The following is a 24,941-nucleotide window of genomic DNA, read 5'->3' as shown; positions in this document are numbered from 1 at the left end:
AGTGCTGCCAGCTAAGGCCCAGGCAGAGCATGTACTTGGTTGGTTCGTCGTAGTCTGGCAGCTCTGCATGGCACCACACTGTACAGGCTGCATGTGCAGGAAGGTCTGGAGCACACATCCAGCCAGGAGGGCAGGAAGACATTTGTTTTATGGACCAGCTGGATTAGAGAAGGACCTTTCCACTTGAGACAAACTACATAGATCGCAAGTTGAAAAATAACACAAATACTTTCCTCTTCAATAGGCAATGACATAGAGGAATCGCAGCGTCCTTTCCCAGGCAGAATAAATGAGTCTATAGCCACAAAAGAATGGAATACATTTTTTTATGATCTTGATAATTCTGTATCCTTTTTCAAAGGCCTCATAAAACAACCAGTGAAGTTAGTTTCTAATCTTGATCAATGTGAAGATGGATGCTGAGACATCAGCTTACTACTAAGAGTGTCCTCTTTGTAGAGCATTAATTATCTTTTGTTCTTTTCATTGTACATCAATACTAGCTAGAAAATTGTACAGACTGGAACAGCATCTGCTCTTATTACCCTTTGTGCTAACTGCATAAAAAACCCGGGAACATTTCTCTGTAATTATTAGACTTACTCTTCTTTTATTCATTTGAATTATTTCTGAAAGTGTTATAACCTTCTTTTTCCTCTATTTCAGCACTTTTCAAATACAAAAAGGGAAAACAGAGTGAAAGTCCATCCTTAGCTATTTAAAACAAGATTGATTTCTTTGTAAAAACACCTCTTACTTGGCACGTGTTCTGTGTCTGATGGTCAAGCCAGTTTTTCCTCCAATTTAACACCAGATTTTAAATATAGTTAACTTTCTAGTATGTTGTTGTCATGTGTAAGGTTCAAGAGTGATTTTTCTTCACAAAAAAATTGTTATGAAGAAATGCAGACTTTACAGGTGTGGGTTGCATTCATGACACTTTTCATTCAAAAAAGAATTATTTAAAAATCTCAAATCCTATTTTTCCTGTATCTTCATAGCAAAATACTTTTACTTTTCCATTCAAGGCAGCTTTTCATTTTTTAGGAGTTCAAGAATGAAAGGACCTTTCTGGGTCATCCATACCAGTTCCATCCTTCCTTTATGCAGCAATGCACAAAGCATCACATTTCTTTCTAAGATTTAAAATACTGTATTAATAACTTAGGCCATCACTCAAGGAAGAGCACTAAGTGAAAGATAAGGGAACTTAATACTGCCTTTTGTGAGTAAAAGTGAATCTGATAGTTATCTACTCCACACCTCTTTCACATTTATAAGTCAAGGAATTATAAGAAATCTGATGATCTGTGTGTAATTACATCACATAGTTCTTGCACTCAGTATTTATTTTAGGGGTTAGAGGTTAGCAGAATATCAATAAGAATTTGAATAATAGAATTTTAGCAAATAAGTGATCTTTCACTCAATATTTCCCTTTGAATATTTTTTCTCTATGTGACATACCAGTACCACTGCACTGCTGAGCCATCTGCTTCCCAACAGGCACTCATTTTCCATAATTGAAGAAATTCAGAAATTCTGCCACTCCAGCTGCTCATTAACCAAATGAAGATTACCCATCTTCAGCCAGAGTAAATTTGTTCAAAAGGGTGACATCAGCTTATTGCAGCTGAGGATCTGACCCCAATTCAGGTAACCAGCTAATGGAAAAGCCAGGTAATTTCCAAATTCAGCAGTCAGCAAATACTTCATCATTGCTGGTTTTGTGCCTTGTCCTTGTTTTAGGATCATGCCGTATTATTACAAATCAGCAGCATTTCACAGAAAGTAAATCAGGAAAACATTCTAATTCATGTTTTATGAATTTGGCTTCTAGATCAGACTATTTTTTCTTATAATTAATTTTCAAAGACAGTATTAAAAATTGGATGTCGTTTTACTGTAAACTCCCTCAGTATGTCCCACACTGCTCTCTTGTTGGCTTGGCAAACCAGTATGGTGGTCATGTCCAAAGAGATATATACAAGTGAGCTCACCGTGGAAATGACATAGAAGTAGCTACATGCAGACAAGTGATGTCAGCCACTACATGAAGGCATTATATAGAATTTAATATTTTATTCAGTAGACTGCAGTGAACTGCCAAACAGCTAGGTCTGATCTCAAGCCAGTCTTCACAGAGACTGGAGATATTCAGAACTATGGATTTAGCTCATCAGTTCCACTTTATGGGAGTAGAGGGATGTGTCGCTTAGCAGTCTCCTAGGTTAATACGTGGTCACATGAACCTTGGTATATGAGATAATCCAACTGACTAATCTTTCCAGTGGTTATGGGTCAAATTATCTAAGAATACACATAACCATATGCTTGCTGGCTGTAGTCATGTCAGTTATCACTAACCAAGTTTGTCTCTAAAGCTTCTGTGTTGTTTTTGTACTGCTAGCTGGGTATTCATATATTAAAAAAAAAAAAAATCCTTCCCTTTGCAAGAAATTTTCTGAAAAGGTGCCAGACACCAGAAGGAGCTTTTTCTACCTCTGCTAAAGATGAGAGTGGGAGCAAAAAAATGCAAACCATTAGCAGACAGAAGGCGTGCAGGCCATCCTTCAAATTTACAGAATTCATCACATTCACCTCTTTCTGAACATATCTGACTAGAATTGGTACATCTCCATGCCTTCTGACCTTTTCTTAAAGGGAACTGAGTAAGGTTGTTGTATTCACCTTAGCATTTTAACAGCAGAACCAGTCACTGTCACACCACTTCTCTACAGGGAAATTAATTGTTCTGGCAAAACTCTGGATGTATAGTTTAATATTGGCTTCAAATTTTAAAAATGAATTAGAAAATGTTGTTTTTTTGTTTTGGTTTGGGTTTTTTTTTCTTAATCTTTCTTCAGGAACACACTGAAAATTCATTTCATTGTGTTATTTTCATTTCTTTTTATTTCTCACCAGTATGGAACTTTCATTACTTTTGCATTATTTTATGGCACATCAATCATGATAGTGTAAAATAATACAACACATGGCTCTCATGGCATGAAAAATAACTCAATAGGAAATAATATTCAAATAAATGCACTATTAAATTTTAAAAGAAATTGTACTTGAAATATTTATTATGTCATAACTGATTGAAATATTCCAAAATTAATTTGCAATACAATCTTTCCCAGATTCTACCTCATTGAAAAATCAAGACACTTTTTTCACTGTAATTTGCAAAGGAAACAATATTTGGGATGTACACTTTAAAAAAAAAGAACACCACATTTGACCAGTTCCTCTCAGGAAGAGGTTTAGGGTTTTGTTTGGATTTTGATTACCAGTTCTAGCAAAGATTAAGTATGTAGATTAGCTGTGAAATCTCTCTGAATTTGTCTTCTTTTTTCTGTCAAATGCCTGTAGAGTTTCATGTTTGCTTTTTTATTCATACACAGACTGGTAACATTTAAAATCAAGCAGTTCACCTAAGAAACATAGCTAATACTTAGCACAGGATGGTCACAAACTATTTAGGAGATTGTATGAAAATAAAAAGCAAGAGTGAAATAAACTCAAAATAAAATTCAGAGGAAAACATGTATTGGCAAAACAAGTGGTTCTATGAGCAGCAGGGCTATTAAAGCTTTACTTTCTACTAATAAAGGACCTCAAAGCCTTTTCCAGCCATCCCATAACCATTCCTGTGTCCCATGGTGTTTTCACAGGGCAAGAAACTGGACCTGTATTGCTGCTATGCACTTACTGACAGCCTGGTCAGAGGGTGCAGAAGTGACTCCTGGCATACAGCGGTGGTGAAAGCTACACTGCGCCTGTGCTCCCTGCTTTAAAACTATGCAACACAGCTGCCATTAAACAAGCAGGAACCTTCTTGCAGATGTATTTATATTTGGCCAGTAGGTCCAAAGTTATGTTGCAAGAACAGACAGGGAAAGATGGAAAGACAGCAAGTCCTCTGGTCCGTGAGGGGAAACAGGAAGCTGAGAATCAGAAAGGAATGGGAAACGAAGGTGATCTATGAGAACAATTAGACATCATCAGGTCAGTTAGAAATCTAAGTACTTTTCACAGTATCAAATGCAATGAAGACTTACTTGCTGTACTTCTGGTACAGATTTCCTGACTGTCACAATTTGTTCTCTTGTAACACAAGATCTGTATGTATTAAATAAGGAAAGCTTGCATTTTAAGGTTTAATTGTTTAAACATAGGCAGATATGTTGTAATGATAGCACTTATATATACTGCTAAACATTTACAGGCCCATTACTACATGGCTCAGGTATTTCATGTACAATCATAAGTCTGATTTCAGAAATAACCTGAAGTATGTTCTGATGGACCAGTAAATCATTGGCAGGAGTATTTTAATGCTACAATAATGCCTATATGAAATGCCATTATACACCTGAATTTCCATCATGGGTTGTGCTAACTCTTAGACTAATAAAACACCTACAGCTCCCTGCGGTCTTTTATTGCTCCAGTACATTCACAATTTGCAATAATCGGTGAATTATCTTTGATGTAATAAATTAGGCAAATGTGCAGCTGGGGTAAAATGTCATAACTTTGTTGGAAAAGAGGGCATTTTCACATTGGGTGGAAATCTGTCTCTATAGATACACATTTGGCAATATTCACTACTCTGGTAGCATAGCTGATTTTACCATTGGCCAGAAAGGCTTATGTTCATGAAGAACTGGAGCACAACTGGTGTCTCAAAAATGCATTTTCTTGTTTTCACTGAACTTTGAATTAAGGGGGGTTTTTGTTTGGTTTTTTTTTTTTTGTTTGGTTTGGGTTTTTTTTTGAATCATTTATTATATCTGTTTCCATCTTCCCCCAGGATTAGACTTTTCTATCTAAAATGAAAGATGTATAAAACCTGTCATTTAAAGGCACTTCTAAGCTTTGGAAATCAGTATCAGCTGAAGCATTAGTCTTCTGTAATACCTTCTAATTCTTCAAATCACCCCTTACGAATGTTAAATGCCCTAAAGTTAAAATTTTGTCCTCTCCTCAGTCTCTCTCTTCTAGATAAATCAAAGGCTATTTTTCAGGTATTCCATTTAAAAAGCTGTATTGAAACAAGAATGGTGACAGCGAAGGTGAAGCAGAATTGAGTATGTCTAGTTGCTTCTCTTTATCTGAAACAATCTGTAGCTATATTGACATTAAAATGATGTAAATTTGCGGCAGAACAGGAAGAAACGAGTGTAATGCATTGCTTCAACAAAATTTGAATCTGTTTACCTATTTTATCATGTGTAACTAACAACTAAGGAAGAAAATACTACTGTCATCACCTCCAGCACTCAGGGGTAGCATAAGATTCAATTCTTAAGTGCAAGAAAATGCATAGACTTTATAACATGTAATGAATTTCCTTGCAGTGTGTCCCAGCAGGAACCAGATCCCTATTGTGCTGGATGCTGTGAAAACATACAGTAAAAGACACAAACCAAGAAAAGAAAGTAAAAAAGAGGGCATCCACAGCAATAAGCCTACATCCAGCTAGTTTTATGTCTGTGTTCCTTTACTCGTACTGCTGTGGGAACTCCTAGTCTGTGGGACTCAGCATCAGCATGTAGTCTTACCAGGGAAGCCTTCTCCTTTGACACAGCTGGTTATTCAGTCCCTCTGGGCATCTTTGGCATCAGAGGCAGGACATCTCTAATAGTAGATTGCTTGAATGAGAAAGATGATGATCTTAAAAATGAAATGCAATGAAATGAGGTCACTGTGGAAGTGCACAGGTTCTGCTCATTCTTCCCAAGAAGAATACAGAGTCCTGTGAAGTGACATATTACAATTGAAAGATTTAGGAAAAAAAAACAAAAAAGCAACAAAACAAGACATCAAAACGGGAAAAAACAAAAACAAAAAACAAGGCAAAGAAAATACTAATTTATTTCTTGGGAAAGGACTTCTTTAATAGACTACCCTAGAATGAAGCAAATGAGGAGTCTGATGTTAAAAGGCAATTTCCTGGTACTGCAAAGAGGTCCTTTGCAGAGTTACATTACCTATTTTAATGATTGCATTTGCTCACCTAAAATGAATGTGATATGTCTAACCTCTTAGTTATGATGTGAGAAGTTATTTTTATTTGCTAGAGATAGCTATGCAAAAGAGAGCTGGTGATGACTGTTCTTCTTAGCTGCTCACTTTCTGTGACAGAGCTGCAACCCACAGGCAAGAGTAATAGATTTCTGGTACTGGAGATATCAATTCTATATGATTTTGCTGTCATTCCAGAGTAAAAACACTGTATTATGAAGCCATAGTGAACAGATACAAGGACACTTGTTTTAGGTGCTTTACAAACAAAAATGCTTGTGAACTCTTTCAGAAACAGATAAGCCTTTCAGAGTAACCACAATGAGCTCTAATTCATCTTTGGCAAAAGATGCAGTAATACATATACTGTATTAATATTTAACTGCAAGAAGAGTTGTATATGCAAGTGACTGAATTGATGTAAAGACTTGTGTTATGCTGGGTGTGACAAAAAATGTGTAACAAAAGCACAGGCCATATGCAAGGGTCCTTTAATTTAAGAAAAATAACAATGTTCACATGCATTTCATTGTAGGCATTGCACAGCATATCTACACTCATAAACATATAGTTTAATGTTCCTACAGTATATCATTAGCCACAAATACTCAACTAGCAGTAACTGGGTTTTCCAAAAAGATTTCAGTGGGAAAGGGCACTGGGTACATGAGAGCTGTTTTAAGGAACAGTTGGAAGTTACTTCCTATCACATTTGCAGAACACCAATTAAAAAAAGCTTTTTCCTGCACACCTTAGGAAGCAAGCTCTCTTCTGTAGGTCTTAAGAAGTGTTCTGGAAAGGAGAGCCACTGCGTAGTAGCCAAAACCTGAGCTTGCACTTCTGCTTATAGCTTAACTTGCAAAATTGCATAGCATGAAACTACTGAGCTCTAAGACTTTTGATGGGAAAAAGCTTTCCCTCCTGTTTTTTCCCAAAGGAGATTTATTCTGTAAAATCTATGTTGTGTAATACTTTCTGCCTTAAAAGCAACTCATGTAAAATTAATAGCATTGCACTATTTTTTGTGGAAAAATACTTTTTTACTACAATTTGAAGAAAAAACAAAAACATTATACAATGAATGCCATAACAGAAAGAGTTATGAGTTGCCTTAACAGCATTTATAAATCAAATCATAGCACATCAGTAATTTTAAAACTAACCTACATCAGGCTTTTTTGGAATAATGCACAAGTAAACCAGATTTTGAGTAACTATGTATTTTTCATCAGTTGTGGCCGATGATGAAAAATGTGGATTATTTGTTAAAAAATACAAAAAGGTATTATTTTCTTTCGTTTTTAAGACAATAAATTTTGTATGTTATGTTGTTTTCTGTAGACTTTTGGAAGTAATACAGAAGTCAGAATCCTTAGACATTTTGTGTCTCTCTTCAACTGAAAATATTTTAACGAGAAATCACTAATTGCATGCCCTACCCTCTTTACAGACAGACAGGGATTTCATCCACAGAAATTAATAAATTGTGAGGAAAAATGGCACTAGTGATCATCTAGGTTCACCTGCTGTTTTACACTGGCCAAAGAAGAGATGTATTCCTTGCTGAATACTTCTTTCCTACCTTGAGCAAGAAATCTGTATGATTCATGTTTCCACTACAGAACAGTACTGATGTGTATGTTGAAGAAACTGAAGATTCACCCAGAAGATGCCCAACTGTTACTTACCACCCCTTGACTGTCAAAATATGGGCCAAATTTCTTGGCTAAATTTGTGTAATTGTGGCCTTCAGCCTCCAGCTCCTGTAAGCTCTGTGCAAGCTTGGGTAAAGACCTCTCCGTTCTGAGAAATCCTCTCCTGGGCTGTAGAAGGATCTCAGGTCAGGCTCTCATGGCTCTGTGTATGGCTGAGCCCTGCTGTGTGTGAGCACACACATCTGCCTTCCTGGGCAGGAAGGAAGGAAGACCCTGCACTCTCTCATTCAAATTGGCCCACATACCCAGACTCTTGCCCTCTCATGGACAGTGCACAAAGCACTCCTCAAAGCGTAAATGCCTTTTGTCTGCCTGCTGCCATCAGATCAGAGTGTGGATAGTTCTGTTCACTTGAGTACAGTCCCAGTGTGCGTCCTCTGGGCATGTATATACTGCTTTTAAGGACAAATATATGGGCTTGTAGCAGAGGTTTAAATTAGCTTTCCCTACTAACTCCATTTTGGTGCCTTTTTTCAGCTGTCAAATGTAGCCCCCTTTTGTCTGCAAATCACTGGTGCCTCCTGTCCTGGCAGAAGCAGCCTGGGGACATTTTGTAGAGTAACTGGAAAAACATTTTGAGACATGTTTGTGCTTCCTCCCTTCTCTCCCCGTCCCCAAAATTTGAAGCCTCTTTTCCATGACATCTCACCTCAGAACTGATTTCTGTACTGAGAACAAATGCGGGGGGAAAGATCTCACACTGCTATTATTTAGAGCACCATAGAATGGTTTGGGTTGGAAGGGACCTTAAATATCATCTAGTTCCAACCCTCCTGCCATGGCAGGGACACCTTACACTAGACCAGATTGCTCAAAGCCCCGTCCAACCTGACCTTGAGCACTGCCAGGGATGGGGCAGCCACAGTTTCATTTTTCTTTAAAATTCTTTAAGTAACTCACTGGAAAAACTCATATGCACCAAACTGCTAGCATAATGTCATATCCATAACAGAAAAAGTCCCCAGAGTAGGTTGACAACATTAAATAAAAGCAATTATAGTCCTATAAATAATCTTATGTTCAAAGCATGCATGTGTAAAATGAACTGCCAGTGTTGCTGACTCTTCTGAATTTACTTCAAGTTTTACAAGATTAAGTATTTTTCTTCAGGACCCTGCTCCTGGGGAAGGGGGGATGACTATGGGACAAAATGTCTGGGGTTTTCCTCTTCTACTACTTTCTTTGAATAATTTTTTACTTCCTTTCCTGACAGTGGAAAAGCCCACAGTACAATGTGAATGTATCTTACAGGTTTAAAAAATTGGCAATACGTATATATTCTGTTCCTTTAAGCCTATCTTAAAGATGGGCAGCATCTTATAGTAACCACTCAGTTCACTTAATGCGACTGATCCTTCCCCAAAGTATAAGATGGATAAGAATGCCAAAGGAAATAATGTTATTTTCATTTTACAGATGAAGAATTAATTCACAGTCACTTATGCTGGATTCAAAGCCTATAGATGTCAATTGATTGCTTGAGATCAAACAGCCAAACACCCCTCTTTAAATCCCTGGCACCGCACTGAGCACAAAATATCTTTTCTTTCTAAATACCAAAACTAGTTAGATATATCATCATTTTGCAGATTTTACAAAGCTTCCACTAATCTGAATAGGATTACTATGCATATGCAAGGGTGTCATAGAAACTAACCCTCTGGAAGCAGTAACTGGTATTTAATGACATAGCATTAACCATCTGGTCACTCTGAGTTTCTATTAGGTGGAGAAAGAAGTCTTCTCTCTGCTGTTACAATGTTGTCTGCCCCTTTAGATTTATTAATGTATATGTATAAATGTATTTGGTAAATCATAATAGTCTGAACTACTAATAAAATACGATAAAAGTATAAATACATACATTTTAAAATCTATGGTTCCTAGTCTCTTCTATTCTAAATCCTGACAAGTAATAAGTACATGCAACCCTCATAATTATCTTACAAACAGAAAACAGGCCTTAGAAGTGCCATGTTAGGTCTACATCAGTGTTATACTTAATTAAGCAGAAGATTATGCAAAATCCAGTAAAATGTTCTCGTTCGCTCTAATAACAAACTGAAGTGAAGTTCACCAATACTAACAAGTGATCATGTAAGTACAGAACTTCTGTACTTTCAGGGTTGTTTTAGGAAGGGCTTATCACAGCAAATTAAGGGATTTATACAACCAGGTGAATGTGCATTCAGAATCCAAACTTTTTAAGCAGTCTTGGAAATCTCAGTCTTGTACCATACTTGCACCAATCCCTTAGTGCTGTGAAGGTAAAATATAAGAAGGTCCGTGCTGCTGGCCATAAACCTGCAAATTAAACACAGATTCCTGAGCAGAGACTTTCAGTTTACAGTTGTTATTGCTCTTCTGTGTGTATTTTATCTCTATATAGAGTACTTCACAGTCACCACTTGTAACTCTCTTTCCACCACTTCAGGGGCAGAATCCATGGTTTTGAGAGGGTGCAGAAAATGTTCAGGTCCATCAAAATTCAGAATAAAGATTAAAATGCAGGTCTACTATTGTCCCAGCAGACTACAGTTCTTCCATGCATCATGGAAGGATTCCTGAAATGTGGCTCTTTGCCTAATTCTATTTCTTTTAATATATTTCTTTTAATGACACTATAGGAAAGCTTGAGTTAAGAAGCAGTCTATGGGGTTTTTTGAAATCATACTCAGTATAGTATTTAGATAACTAATTTTTAATGACTGAGTAAATGCACTCAATAAATTAAATAAGGCAAAAACTATCATTAGGACTGGTACTAATAGTCATCATATTTGTTTGACTATTTTGTGCATGTTTCCCTTTTGGCTAGGTTAAAAAAATTCTCAAAAACTGTTTTGCACCATTAAGAATGAACAAATGAGACATTTACCTTTAGGCATACAAATAGCAAAACCACTCTTTAAACAATCAAGAACACTAGGAATCTGGTAGTATTTCACCCAGCATATTTCAAAGGCATTAAATTCAACATTTGAAGCCAACTTATCTACTGTTTCCAGCTGTTGCCAGTGAGGATAAGGGAATTTTTTATTTTTTATTTTTTTTTTTCCTAGCAAAACAGTAAGTCTCAAAACTCTATTATGTTACTGAAAATTTGTGTAGTCCAAATAGATTAGGAATCATATTTTCATGGCACGCGAGAGCTCAGCTCTTCTGCTGAGGGACAACGAATCACGAAAACCATGATGAAAATATTTATGAAGCATTTTCTCAACTGCTCTTTACTGTGTTGTAAACTTCCTTCCCCCCCAGTCCTCTCATCCTACTTACACAATTAGACTGTAGTTTAGATTTTTTTCAAATTCACAATTTTTTTTAAAAAAGCCTCTTTAACACTTTGATTCAAAATAAAATCTCTTAATATTGCCAGGTTTCTGCCCAATCTGATAGGTAGAGCACAGTAGAATGCATCTAGATACTAACAAGAAACCACAACATTGCAGAGATGCTAAACTTTACAAATGTATCAAAACTCATTATCCATTCTGAAGTAGACATTCACGTATCATGTTCCGAAATGAAAAGTCATCTAAGTGTCAAGAGACAGCCTAAGAGCATAGCTTGAGTCCACATAGCAGCCAGGAGGTCTCAAGGAAACCTGTTTTGGATTATTTGTAAAAATCCTGGAGAAAAACAGCCAAGGACTGTGACTAATGAGAAGTTTTTAGTATCTCCCAGAGAAAATATTGAAAGTATTTCTGTTACAGAATATGAGCAGAGCAGAGTGAAAACTGAGTCCCTGAACTGGCACCATGTGAACCAAGCACATTCCCACTATGCTGGAATAATATACTCACCTTGTCCACAATGCAGATCTGCTTCTTGCTTTGCACATCAAGAATTTCCACTTCAAAGTAAGTGATTTTTGAATGTTTGAGCACTTGTGGTGGTTTGAGATTGCCAGAGGAAAGCGCAAGTTGAGAGAAGTTGAAAAAAGAGCGTGTGCCATTGTGGGACATGGATGGAGCTCCTCCATGAGCTGCAGGATCCCCCTTGTGTTCTGGAGTGCAGAGTTTCTGCCCCCTGTGCATGGTGTGACCCAGCAGCAGTGATCGTCATATCAACAAGGGACACTTCCAGGGGGAAAATGTTTCCTCCCTGCATCAGTTAAATACAGTCACAGACTGATGAGACACAAAAGGTCAAGTGGTGTTCCATTTTAAGAGCACTATCTTATTTAGCAGGAGTGAAAACAATGGCTCTGTAATCCATGTCTTTATTTAACCTACTATTGCGATGTGCTGCATTGCCGCCGCTTTTTTTTTAGTTTCTTTTTCATTTAAACCACCATTTGAAACAATACATCTAGAGATTCCCCATTAAAAGTCAGATCCTGAAATTCCAGAGCCCCAAAGGAATCACAAATGAATGCAGCAAATTCCACTGTTATCTACTGAGACAGATGTTTAAAGGTGCCCACATATACATATATGTGTATGTGTATATATGTATTTTTTATGTGTGTATGTGTGTGTATGTATGTGCCCTTAGTAAGTATCTACAAAATTATATTTAATCTATTCTAAAAATATTTATTAACAAAATACCAGGAGTTCTTTAGCACAATTTAGCAGTTGCTTGCCAATAGAGAGAGGATCTCATACCTGCTTGGTTTTAGTACTATGGACTCTCTGCTATTTAATAGGGTAGAGCTTTCCTTGCAGCTGTTCCAGGGAAACCCAACTGAAGCAAAAGAAATTATAACCATAACAGCACTAATTCAGGGCTTGGGTAATTTGACTGTTTCCTTATTCTTTCCTCACAATTCATTTTCACAATGCAAAAGTCTGCGGCAAAACAAAAGTAGCCTTAATGGTAAAATAAGGATTACTTAAAAAAAAAAAAAAAATTCTCTAAAAGTGCTTCTGCAAACCTTGTTTATATTTCATTTTTCCTTGTATTGTTTTTTAATAGGATTTAATACAACTAGCAACACCTTTCCATCCTGAGATTCTGGGCTACTTAGGGTTACAGTGCTAGAAGGGCACCACAGATTTCTGAAGACAGGTTTTTCCACTGGAGACACAGAATAAGTTCTGAATACATTTCTATGTGGGAAGCTACAATCACTATTATAAAAATCACATAGGTTTGTTACGCTAAAGAATAAATGTTCTATAAGATAAAAATGACCACACGACTAATATGCACTCTGGATGGCAGGGTAGGAACAGAACAGGTCTCTTTTCTTTGGTTGTGTTATAACTTACATAAAAATTTAGTGGTCACCACATCTTGTCTAGTGACACACAGAATAGAATCATAGAAACCATATGAGATAATGGCCCTCCTCTGGACTTGTTCCAACAGTTCCATGTCTTTTTTATGTTGAGGACACCAGGACTGTACACAATACTCCAGGTGAGGTCTCGTGAGAGCAGAGCATAACAAACTTCTCTGTAGCTAAGATCTGAGAGAAAAATTCCAGTTACTTGTTGATGCAGTCATGCAGCCTGTGAATGCCTTCACTGGCTTTGTGACTGGAAAGCCCTGACTGTGGGAATGCAGATGCCTAACAATACTGGTCAACTAATACAAATTAGGATTAAATTTTGGCTATACTGAAATGAGTTATTGTTTTACCATTGATACAAAACATGTCAGCATCTAAAGAAAAAAAGAGTTACAACTGAAGAAGATTATCTTGTGATTAAAGACATATACCTGTCTCAGAGTTTAGAAGAAAAGTGTTCAAGGAATCCTTGGTGGAGTCAATATAGCAAGCAGAAATTTTGATATAAGCTAGACAGAACACAGAGAGTGACAAATTATTGGCTAATCGTAAGGGGCTTTCTAAAAAAAGGAAGGTAAAGACCGTATAAAACACAGGTCCTAAATTCCAGCTGTGAGGTACACTTGTTTGAACAGACTATTGTAAGGAAACTGTATAAACTGCTGTAAAAGAGGTGAGACAAACAGATATAAATCCCCTTTTAGCCATAAAATATATTAATCACTGAGCTGTAATAGCAGATATTAATACATTTCTAAAGTTATTTCAATTCAAAAGCAATAAAGAATAATATCGATCATCATGGCTACTTTCTGTGTATATGAGGAAGTCATGTTGCAGTCATTACAGTGGGTGTATTTATAACGCTACTTAAAATTATAACATCTGAGCTGCTGCTTCTGAAGAAAAGCTTTTGATTTACTGCAGACATTGAAATGATCAAAATTTTATTACTGACCAATGAACACTTGAATATCTAAACCAATTCCAGGAAAATGATTACAAAAAATATATTTTTATTCTTTCAATCTAATATAATTACAAACAATTTCAATATTTTGATAAACAGAAGTCTTTACAGAGCCAAATACTTTGCTGACATAAACTAGTAGGACTTCCTTGAAGGTGACTGGCCCTTTCCTCACTGTGTTAAGTTATGGCTCTACAGCAAACGTATTGCTTGAATATAAGGTGTGTGAAAGCTACACCACCAAAATAAGCAGAGAGAGAGTTACCACTGATAAACTAAGCTCTGCAAGGAAGATGCATAAAAGCAGTGGAGATTTTACCATTATTATGACAAGGGCTGCACTTCTCTGAAATGTCATCAATGGGTTTGGATCTTCTAGCTCAATGTGAAGTGATTCAGCCCATTCTATGTAGAAGTCCACATAGAAGAGGTAGATCAATTACTGCACAAAAGGCACATCTTCCCTTTCAATGCAGTTATATGTACCTCATCTCAGTCCCTGACACTGGTGATGGGAAATTTGAGCACATGGGGACAAGCAGTCAGTCCTATGGTGAGATTCACTGAACCACATCACATGGGTATGAGCTGCTGTTCCTGCAACTGTGGCAGGGCTAGTAGCCAGCAGTCAGAGTCCCTGACCTCAGCTTCATTCTGGGACTCTGAAAGGGGTCAAAGAGCCCTCAGAAAGAATTAAATCATCTCTGATAGCTTCAACTCACACTGAATTTCCTGCCATATGTGGAGCCAGTATTTCTGTGGGGCCACGAGGATGGGCATAACTCTTCTCAAACTGTGGCTCTAGCTCCTCTCCTCACTTGGCACTTGGCTGACAACAGCCAATTTAGGGACAGGCAGGCATTTTTTTAAGCCATCCTTCTGAAAGGCACTTTTTCCAGGAGGGAGGGAATGCCTGACCCTAAATCATGCAGCAGGGCCATAATTTCTGGTTAACTGAACTGATGATATTTTCACAACAAAAGTAACACATGTAGTAGAATTTCTGCTTTCTTCTGTTACAGCATCTTGGGATGACCATCACGACAAAACAGGTAAAAAAGTACTGGGCAGGAACTAAGACTCAGCAGTTTCTGCTTATGACACTAATTTCCTGTGAGTTATTAGGGAACTGCTGGTTTTCTTGCTTTTCCCTTCTCATTCCACGTCTTCTCTGTGTGAGGCACTTTTGCACTGTACATTTTGTAGATAGCCTGGTGCAAAGGGATTTCACAAGATCTGAGCTGGGACCTTAAGGCGCTTCTTCAGTTTCTTTTCATCTTTGGCCGCATTTTGTACTTCTTCTTCCCCAGAGAACTGGTCACCTCCTTTCAGTCTGCAGAATGTCAACTGTTATGTCAGCAGCAGAGGGTCATCTCTGTTAGTCCAGACACTTGTCAGCAGCCCCTCACGCATCGCTTTTTTATCCCACACACTTCAAATGCTTGGTGGACGCTTGGTTATTCATTTCCCACCAGCTTTGTGATGCCAAAGAACTAAATATTTTCCCAAGACACAAGACACCAGAGCCCAAAGTAGGTAGGGCTTGGTACTGCAGGCCGTGCAGCCTAAAGCAAAGCAGATTCCCAAAGTCAACCATACTCACTTCACTGTCCCCTGTTTGGAGATTCTGCAGTTCATTTTTCTGAAGAAGGAGACGCAGGGCCAAAATGCTCAGTTGTGTTCAAACAGCAGTGAGATAGACCACCTTGCTAAAGAAGGTCTGAACAAATAGGTTCACATGATGCATACCATGCCCTATGGCCTCACCACCCTTGTTTAGTAGCTGGGCAGCCCATACGCCTAATAGGGTGCTTGATTTGGTCAGTGCTGCTCCACCTCTCCCCATTCCAGCCTTAAGCTTTGTATTTTCAGAGCCTGGCAAGGGTGTAGCTATGCTTTCAGCCTCTTTTTACTGATCTGTCCAAGGAAGGATTTAAGAACCTGATACAATGTACTCACTCGGAGAAAAGCTACCAATAATGTGTTTGTCTGGCTCCTGGCTTCATCTGGCTGAGAGTTCAGGGCTAGGTTTATCAGATTATTTTGGGAGGTAATGCTTTTAAATATTTGGTTGTTATCCATACCATATTAGCAACAACTAGAATGCATTTCTGAAGCACAGTAGAAATTTAAGCATGTGAGCCTGGCTGTTAACTTGAAGAACAAAGATCTAAGACTGCAGTGTATAGTATGTGAAAGTTGACACCATTATTCCAAAATACTGCTTATAAAGACTACATGGTAAAAAAAAAAAACATTCATGAACCTTTGGAATTTCTTTGCCTGCACATGCCTACCTTAGCAGCCTCAAAATCAGTTTAAGGCATTTTATCTACATGTGCATATACACAAAAAGGTCACTAAGAAGCTCTGCAGTGTTGCTACTAAAAACACTTTGGTGGTTTAATTTTTCTGTCTTGAAGATAAATCTCTTAACAAATTAGTAATGGACAGGATAGGAAGGCACAGAGTGCACTGACTCTATAACACAATTCTAAAGCTATTTTAAATAATGCTGAATTCAGAGCTAGACCAGAGATCTCTAGTGCTCACCATGTTCCTGCAGAAGTTTTTAATGCTGACTATCACAGCAATAGAGTTTTGCCAGCTGTTTAAAATCTCACTTTAGTAGCCTCGCTTTATTCTTCAGGCTTTGAAAATTGAAAATGTTGACTTTAAACTTTGGTGTGGGTGGTGCCAATTAGAAGGAAATTCATAGTGCAAATCAGATGCAAAACCAGGACTTATTTTATCCCCCACAGATATCCATGAGACATGTGAGAGAACTAAGCCAAGCCAAGAGACAGGAACAGTAATTCTATGTGCACAAAGTATGAAGTGAAACCTCCACCCCCAGCTCCTGCTGCACGCAAACACACACCTACTTCTCTACCAAAATAAGTACAGCATGATACAGGGCTCGAATCTGATGACAGTCAGGATATATTGTAAAAGACAGCTGTTGGACTGCAGCATAGAAGTCTAAGGTGATGAATAAAGATACACAAATGAATCTTTGTAGGTGACCTGCTAAATGAATCTTTTAATGTTATTGACAATAAATAGCATATTTACAGATGCGAAGCTGAGAATTTTCAGTTCATTTAAATTACATCAGTGCAAATTGTGCTATTCCTGATGTTATTAAATCTCATTACTTCAGGCATGTGATGGTCTTTTCCTCTAAATATGTGGCACTTGGAAGTGACTGTGAAATGCTATGTGAAATGTCTTTTTATTTTTAGCTTACATATTTTGTTATTCTTTTTACTTAGGTAAATCTGTAGTCCTTAGAAACATCTGTCTGAAACCTTGATCTCAAAAGGTCCAGAAAAAAATTATACATTTTTTAATTTTTTTCCAAAACAACATTTATGATTTTTAAGCCAGTCTTAGCATTTTACATTCAGACAGGGAGATCGCATATAAGTCCTTATACAGACAGTACCCTCTGTACCCCGTTGTTTCTTTGAGGCAAAGATTAGAAAGCAGTATTATGAAACAGACAAATATCAGCCAAACTTCTCCAAAACTACTTTTAAGGAAAATTCCACTGGCCTTTAGCTGCAGAATTTTCCCTGCAACATTACACTCACCCTTTAGCAACTCCTTAAGCTGTCTATGTCTTTCAATGGCAACAAGTGTTTCCATACATTGGCCTTAATATGGTGTGACATCTCCCCTTACTGCATCATCAATTCTGCTTAATAAAATGGCACCTCAATTAACAAAGGTCAGAAGCTTGCTTCCAAATGTTTGGCTTCATTTCAGCATTTTACAACAGGCTTTGTGCACTCTAATGTGCCATTGCTTACCTGAAAAAGCCACAGTGTTGAGCTCCCTGTCAATCTCAAAACACATACTCTTGCCCAGCAGCAAAGAGCAACAAGGCAGCATCTGGGTGGATTAGAGTTCTCAAAGCATGAGCAGACAAAAAAGTTTATATGTATTTCATTGTGCCTTTATGTTATCATGGCACCTCCCAGTGTAAAGAGAGAGGACCGAGTGAATTAATGAAGGACAGGTGCTGTTTGTTGCAGCAGTGTAAGCTTACATTATGTTCTCACTTAATTTCAACTAAGCATATGTATTACTGACATCATTTTTTAAATCCCCCTCCAAGAACAAATTACTACCAGATAATGGATTGTAATTTCACGAGGTAGGATCGAGTAACCACATTACTGGAAGCTGATCAGCCACCAAGTAAGGATGATGAAAAGAAATACAGTAAGGCAAAACCATTTTTCACAAACAGCAGCAGTACAGAACTGGCAAATCCATACTCTTACAGCTAAGATTAAACGTGTCTTTCTTCTGTGCAAAACTGTTTTGTGCAAGATGGAGTTGGAGTCACTTGGAATAGTTGCAGGATAACAAAATCTTCTGATAATTTCTGATCAGTAAGAGGGAAGAACAACATTGACTAGGACACCTACAAATTCCTGGAGGAGTTATTTCAACATAAAAATATTCAAAAGGCTTTGTTTGCGAATGCAGAATGTATAAAAATGAAAGCTTAGTAACTGCCACAAAAAACTAATTGTGGTCTTTCAGATAGTTCTGTCCAGTGATGTGTTTAAAGGTTTACAATGACAGAAAGAAACCTAACTCCTGATTTACAATCCCCTTTTTGCCTGAAGTTCTTGGGGTGATTGGTCTTTTATTACTTTTGAAATGCCTCATACAAGACGCTGAATTGTTTTCAGTCTTTTTCATTTGAGGTCTTCATTAGCTAGGTTTCTGAAACATCTGTCAACATAACCTCTTTATTTCACAAACTTTCAAGTTCTCAGAAAAGTTACCATTTATTATGACGTTTTTAATATTCAGACTCAGCCTGAAAATTATTCCTGAGCTAAGCGAAAAATGATCAGTCTTTTTTTACATTCGCTTTGTGACTAAAAAATATTCCTGTGACTTTTTTTTTTAATAGAATGATTTTGAGAAAGAACAAAATTCCTGAAAACCTAGAATTAGCCGAGTGAACAAAACAGGATTTTATTTATTTCATTAGAGCTGTTGTTCAGAGCCGTTTTTTTCAAGCTCAAAATACTGGGAAAAATGTTCCCATGCAGAAAATTAGAAAACAAAAGCAAGCACGCTCATCAGATTGAAATAGTCTTTTTCTTTCTTTTTCTAATTCTTTCTCTTGTTTAGACTCTTCTGCCTACATAGCTAAATCTTCTGCCCTCTGACTGCTTCCATTCTCAGTAATGACCCCAATGAAAAAGTGATCCTACCCCAATTTGGGTATTGTGCTGGGCTACTTAATGCTTTCTTTTTCATGCTTTGGCCATTATTTCTGACAATACTGCATGAGAGACCAAGTTCTCTTCTCCTGTTGTTTAAAACAGTACAGGAAATCTATCATATTGAAGGCAGTACAAGAAACCCATTCTTTATTTATACTTTAGAAGCAGACAGAAGTCTCACCCGAGATCAGACCATTTTTGTACTGGGTACTGAGGCTTGCTCCGGCATGGGAAGCAATGCTCAGCCAGGCAGTTCTGCGTGAAAATGTCACTGACTTACTACTTCCAATTTAGCAGGACCACACGCTCAAGATTACCACCGCATCAAACCTGCCCATCCTCACAGCACCTGGAGCCACCACATACCCTGAAATAAAACCTCCCTTTCATCAGGAAATCCATCCAGGTTGGAGAACAGTGACAGATTCACGGCAAGTAGTTTCTCCATGTGGGGAGCCCACCCATGCCATGCTGAATCATGACAGCTGGCTACTTCACAGCATAATTGTGCAACCCTACCCTTTCACTCATGCCTAAACATGATTAGGCTCCAGAAACCAAGCATTTTCTTCTTGGAGAGCACCTAGCAGATCAGACTCTTGAGTCCATGCATAACTTCAGAAGAAAATATCCAGGTAAGAACTCCATGGTGAGACACCCGCGTCTCCTAAACAGGTACAGGGTAGCTCAACACTGGACTCTGAATACATCCCCAGGACCTGCTTGCCTCAGAGCAGCCTGCTGTAGCACTTGCAGTCCTTTTAGGATCTGGCCTGGGCTTTCATGCTCTGTGTCACACGTTTGTACTCTGAGGAGAAAGCAGAATTGTCACATAGGGAAGTGCGCTGCCCACAGATATAAAACAGATGAATTTCAGTACAGCATCATGGCATCTTGCCTCACAAAGAGGATGGAGCTCCAGGCCCCCCGTCACTTCCATTGTTAACCACCAAAAAGAAGTGCAGACACAAGTGTGCATTTCATCTATGTAACGGCATTATACCACACAGGAACATGGGACAAGTTGAGAAGAAACTCTTTTTTTTTAAACTTGTGCTCCAAGGAAAAATAGTACTGTTAGCTCCAGAAATAGTTTTGTGGCTTCTTCTGAAATACTTGTATTCCTAGTGAAGAAAGCATTTTCCATGTGCGATGCTGGCACATCCCAATTTACTCATGTTTTGTTTTATAAAACCAACATTGGCACAGAAGCATTTTAATGTAAAAAATGTCCTTCTATACAGCACATTTGGCAGGGAAGAGTGCAAGTACTAATTTGTGTGAAGTTTGCACTGCATGGACTTCCCTTGTCTTATAGCAAATCAGAAAGGAGAGAGGCTTGCTGCTAACATTAGCTAGCATGTGGCAACTCAGCAATAAGTAGTTTGGCTCTGAGGACAAGCAAAGCCACAGCAGACCGTTGCCATAGTAGACTCTAAAACCAGGAACCAATATGTAAGCTCAAGCTGCCAGAAGACAGCACTTGTTGCTTGACACATCAGGACAGCAGCAAGTCACTCAACACCTCTTGAGTCTGAGTTCCAGTTTAATGGCTCCTAGTCAGGAATGACTGTGACCAGCTTGCAAACAGTGTCGGAACAACCACCATGTGGTTACATCCAGCTGTCAGAATTATCTTTGCCTAAAAAAAAAAAAGCTGATGCTGTTCATAGGCTGACAACTGTCTCTGTAAAGCATTCCTGCGAGTTCCACAGCCGTCCTAGGGGCAAGGTCGTACAGATAGACGTGACAAGGAGAGCCCTGACATTTAACAGTCTAGGAAGCAAAGAGGATTACAGGTAAGATACCAGCATGCTTCACGAGGACTTTGGTTGCAGAAAGCAACTCAGATCCACAGGCAGCTTCAAAAAATGCTGCAGAAAGTCCCTGTTGTAGAAAGTATATTTCTACCCAAATGTAGAAAGTACTCTAAAAAGCTGAATGTGCTACACATTTATAAGAGTGAAATTAAGGAAGATTCAGCAACATGTCTGCAGTCTTCCAGGGCTGGAATTTACCGGTGGAAGGGGAAAATCCACAGTTGCCTAGCAGGACTTAATGTAGTTATTAAGTTATGATTTAATGCAGTTATTAAGTTATAACTTTGCAGTTATTAAGTTATAACTTAATGCAGTTATAACACAGGTTTACCTGTGTTATCTTATGGCAGGGGGCTGGAGTATGTCTGCATTCAAAAGGACCCATCCCCATCAGCCAGCTTGCTAGATACCCTGTACAGCCTTAAGTACTTGGTCCTGTGTCCCATGTGAAAAGCGATGAGGTATAGCTTTGCTTTTCCTTTCCTGGCCATCAGCTATTTTTCAATATGTCCATCACCTCAAGCTGTCAGACATTTGGCAATCCACACACTGCTGCAGATGTACATAGACATAATCCTTGTGTACTGCTTGATCGTGCTGACTGGGAGGTGTGAGTTGACCAGGGTTACTCGCTGGGCATTCATGACAGCCACAGTCACCTTCTCAGACTCTGTCTCTCTCTCCAGACAGCTGTGGTCATCACTGCCATACAAAAGACCCTGCTCCAACTGCTTTCTGCTGCTACTTTCCACTGAAAGCAAGCCACGTACGAGCACCACAGATGCTGTATCTGAGTCCATCCAGTTCAGCAGTCTTTTTGCCAGAGCTCTTGGCATTACGACAGCCCCAAGAGGAACTGGCTGAGCCTGCAAGTTTTTTGCAGATAAAGAACATGCTTTGCAGTAGCTGCTGTTAATACGCAGGCACTGGGAGCTTCATTCTGTTCTCAAAAAAAAAAAAAAAAAAGCAGATTTTGCATGCAAAAGCACAACAACCAAGAATAGACCTAAAGAAACTGTCTGCTGTGTTTTTTCTGTGTAGGTTTAGCACCCCGCTCCAACGTGAACTGTTGGTGTGCGCAGATTTAGTAACAAAAAAAAACCCATGAAGGGCATATTGCAAAGCCTCAGGCTTCTAGTGCACATTTGAATTCACAACTTTTCCCCGAATTCATAGCATTTAGAGCAAAGCAGACAGGCCACTGGTGTCAGCTTGTTGTAGGCTACACACATGACTACTATGTAAAGGAAAACACAAACCACCTCTGTCTTTCAGAGCACTCCCTTCACAGACTAACACCCAGTTAAACTGAAATACTTGATTCTTCACCCAAAATACGAAATCAGTTTTAACTAATAGGGCCAAAAACTAGAGAAGTTTCTCTTGAAGTTTCTCCCAGAACACATTTCTGTTTTCCTATAGCTGTAGCACTTAAGGGTAAAAAAGAATGTCAAAATAGGCACATAGGAACCTTCTATCCTTCTTTTGCACGGCTTACCAGAAGGTAAAAGTGAAATAATTTCTGCTTCTTTTGCTTTTATCATCTTTGTTATTATATGCTAACTCCTGCAGCACACCTTTTTAAAACACTGCTAAACAAAGTGAGAGGTTCTGTTAAGAACTGAAGAGGTCACAGGATTGCTACACGCACAGCCCAGCAGGTTCCCTGTTGTAGCTGACGTGTAGGCTGGACTCAATGCCAATGGCATGCTGTGCAGACCTATGAACCTGTCAGATCAGGAGACAGGCTGAGTTCCTCAGGTCTGTGCCTTAAGTTAGCACCGCTGAGATGGTGATAAAGAAGTAGTCAGAAAACTTCACCAGCAAAATCCTTAAAGGTTGTTTTAATAATGTTCTGTGTGCTGCTAAAGGGCAAGTTCTGAGCCAAAAGTTAATGTTCTTTAATGTTTTAATGTTCTACTTGATGTTCTTTAGACTCAGAGGGACAAGCATTTCAGTATCAGTAGTTTCTTATTTACTTTTCCAGGTCTCCCTTGCAAAATGCAACCCAAAAAGGCAAAATCTTCAGCAGCAGCAGGCGCCTCCTGCTCAATAGCTCTGTCAGCTTTGTCTCGAAGCTGAAGTACAGTTTACATCTCTCCCTCCTGAAATCCAACAACTGATGGAAACAATACCAGACAACATGAAAGTGCCAGTGAAGCATATGTAAGTACTTAAAAACAATGGAACAAGCAGAAAGTCATTAGTAAGCCCACTGAAATCCACAAATTAAATTTTATATCTCTCCCTAGAGGAAAACGGGGGATTGAACATAGCAAACTATTCCAAAGGAAAGGACCATCTGGGCAGAATTCTGAAAATCACAGCAAGTGCATTAGCACGGACTGGGCATTTGGCCAGGTGGAGCTTACAAGAAAATGAAGGCCTCAGGGGGCTCTGTGGACAGTGACCTGGAGGCTTTGTTCAGAAACAACACAAAATGACATGAAACTTGTTGAGCAGCCAGAAGAAACTTGGTTTTGGTTAAATAACACAAGTATGTTTGTGTCCTTTAATAATGAAAGTATCTGAAGCACATAAAAATATTTTGAAACCTAAAAACAATAGTAACTTTTTATGGGATAAAAGGTTTCGAGAGATTCCAGTTTAGTCACTGTCTCATTCAGATTATACATTCAGGTTATTTTAGCCTAGAAATGAATAAGGTAGTTATTCATACCATCCAGCACAGGAAACTGCCTTTTGTACCTTTCCTATATACATGGTGAATGCACTGAAAGTAAATCAAGGCACCTAAATCAGTCCTGGGAAAAAAAACCAAAACCATTCCCTTTTCTGTGAAGTTGCATGCCTAAGGTTGGGCTTTCTGAATATTCTTCTAGATGTGCACCATCAGAAACTCACAAGAAATGAAAGCTCTGCTTTCTGATCCACTTTAGTCACTGCACGGCCTAAATTTTGGGATTAGCTGACTTCTCAGAAAAGGTAGGCAGGAATTCAGTCAAGCTGTAGATAATCAGAAACCACACCTTAGAGCTCAGCTATAAAAAGCCTTCCAGTAGAACAAGACTTCCACTAGACTTAAGACAAGTTACTATCCTATCTTTAGAGTACTACATGTTCACATCTCTTACCAGAGAATGAAGGACAAGCCCACCATTCCAATATTAACAATTTCAGATAAGCTTTTTATTATTAAAACATCTGTATAAATCTGTCAACTCCAGCACGTTTGTTTTCACTCCTTAGTCAGTAACCAAGATCAAGATCTGGCCTTTCATTTTCAGCACACAATCCAATCAACGACATATAAAATAAAAGCCTGTTTTAAGAGCTGGTTTTACAAGATGGATATATATCATTTTGTTTGCAGAGTAAGTGGCTAGGCTAGGTTTAATTCATGTTTATTAATGTCCATGAAACTTGCTGTATGAGAGAACAAATACAATTATCTTTACTATGGGAGTAAATGTACAATTAAATCCTAGCTTTCCCTCTTTAAAGTAACATACTTCAAAATAAGTATAGATTTTGGCAGTGTTGCACTGCCACACAGCACGTTTAATGGGGTTACTCCTCAGCTCTTTGTAGCTGAACTGAACTGAGCCAAAATAAGATAAGCTAACTAGTTTGTAAGCATTCCTAGTCCATTAAAGTGGAAGTCTCTACCAAAGGAAAACACTTTACAGTTTCAATATAAAAAGTATGTCATCTTATCAAAAAGACAATCATTCTGTCTTTTACAAAGCAATTAGAGCAGAAAGCAATCACAGAAAGGAATTAAGAGGGATCTGTGGTCAGATCTCCCATCATGATCACTCAGACCAGATGGATTCATACAACCTCAGCTCTCTCCCTTTGCCTTGTCAAATCCTGGGCAGCAACAGCTTTGGCACAGTTTCACTGAAAGAGTGCAAATGACACTGCATTTAATAAGCAAGT

General features: G+C 38.4%; 1 protein-coding gene across 2 annotated transcripts in view; it reads right to left on the bottom strand.

Moving 5' to 3' along the window:
• The window catches only part of TECRL (trans-2,3-enoyl-CoA reductase like), a 63,563-nt gene extending 51,699 nt beyond the window's left edge, over positions 1 to 11,864 (bottom strand). For both annotated transcript variants that reach the window (XM_057411058.1, XM_057411059.1), the window contains exon 1: positions 11,558 to 11,864. In XM_057411058.1, the coding sequence (XP_057267041.1) occupies positions 11,558 to 11,791 (234 nt within the window). In that variant the 5' untranslated portion in view covers positions 11,792 to 11,864. The remainder of the gene's footprint in view (positions 1 to 11,557) is intronic.
• Positions 11,865 to 24,941: the final 13,077 nt, after the last annotated feature.

The sequence above is a fragment of the Pezoporus wallicus genome, unplaced genomic scaffold (genome assembly GCF_028554395.1).
Source record: "Pezoporus wallicus isolate ANWC-B61680 ecotype Strahan unplaced genomic scaffold, APGP_CSIRO_Pwel_v1 contig_2439, whole genome shotgun sequence".
NCBI classification, from domain to species: Eukaryota; Metazoa; Chordata; class Aves; order Psittaciformes; family Psittacidae; genus Pezoporus; species Pezoporus wallicus.
Note: the sequence above shows the minus strand (reverse complement) of the source record. Positions and strands in the feature narration are given on the sequence as shown.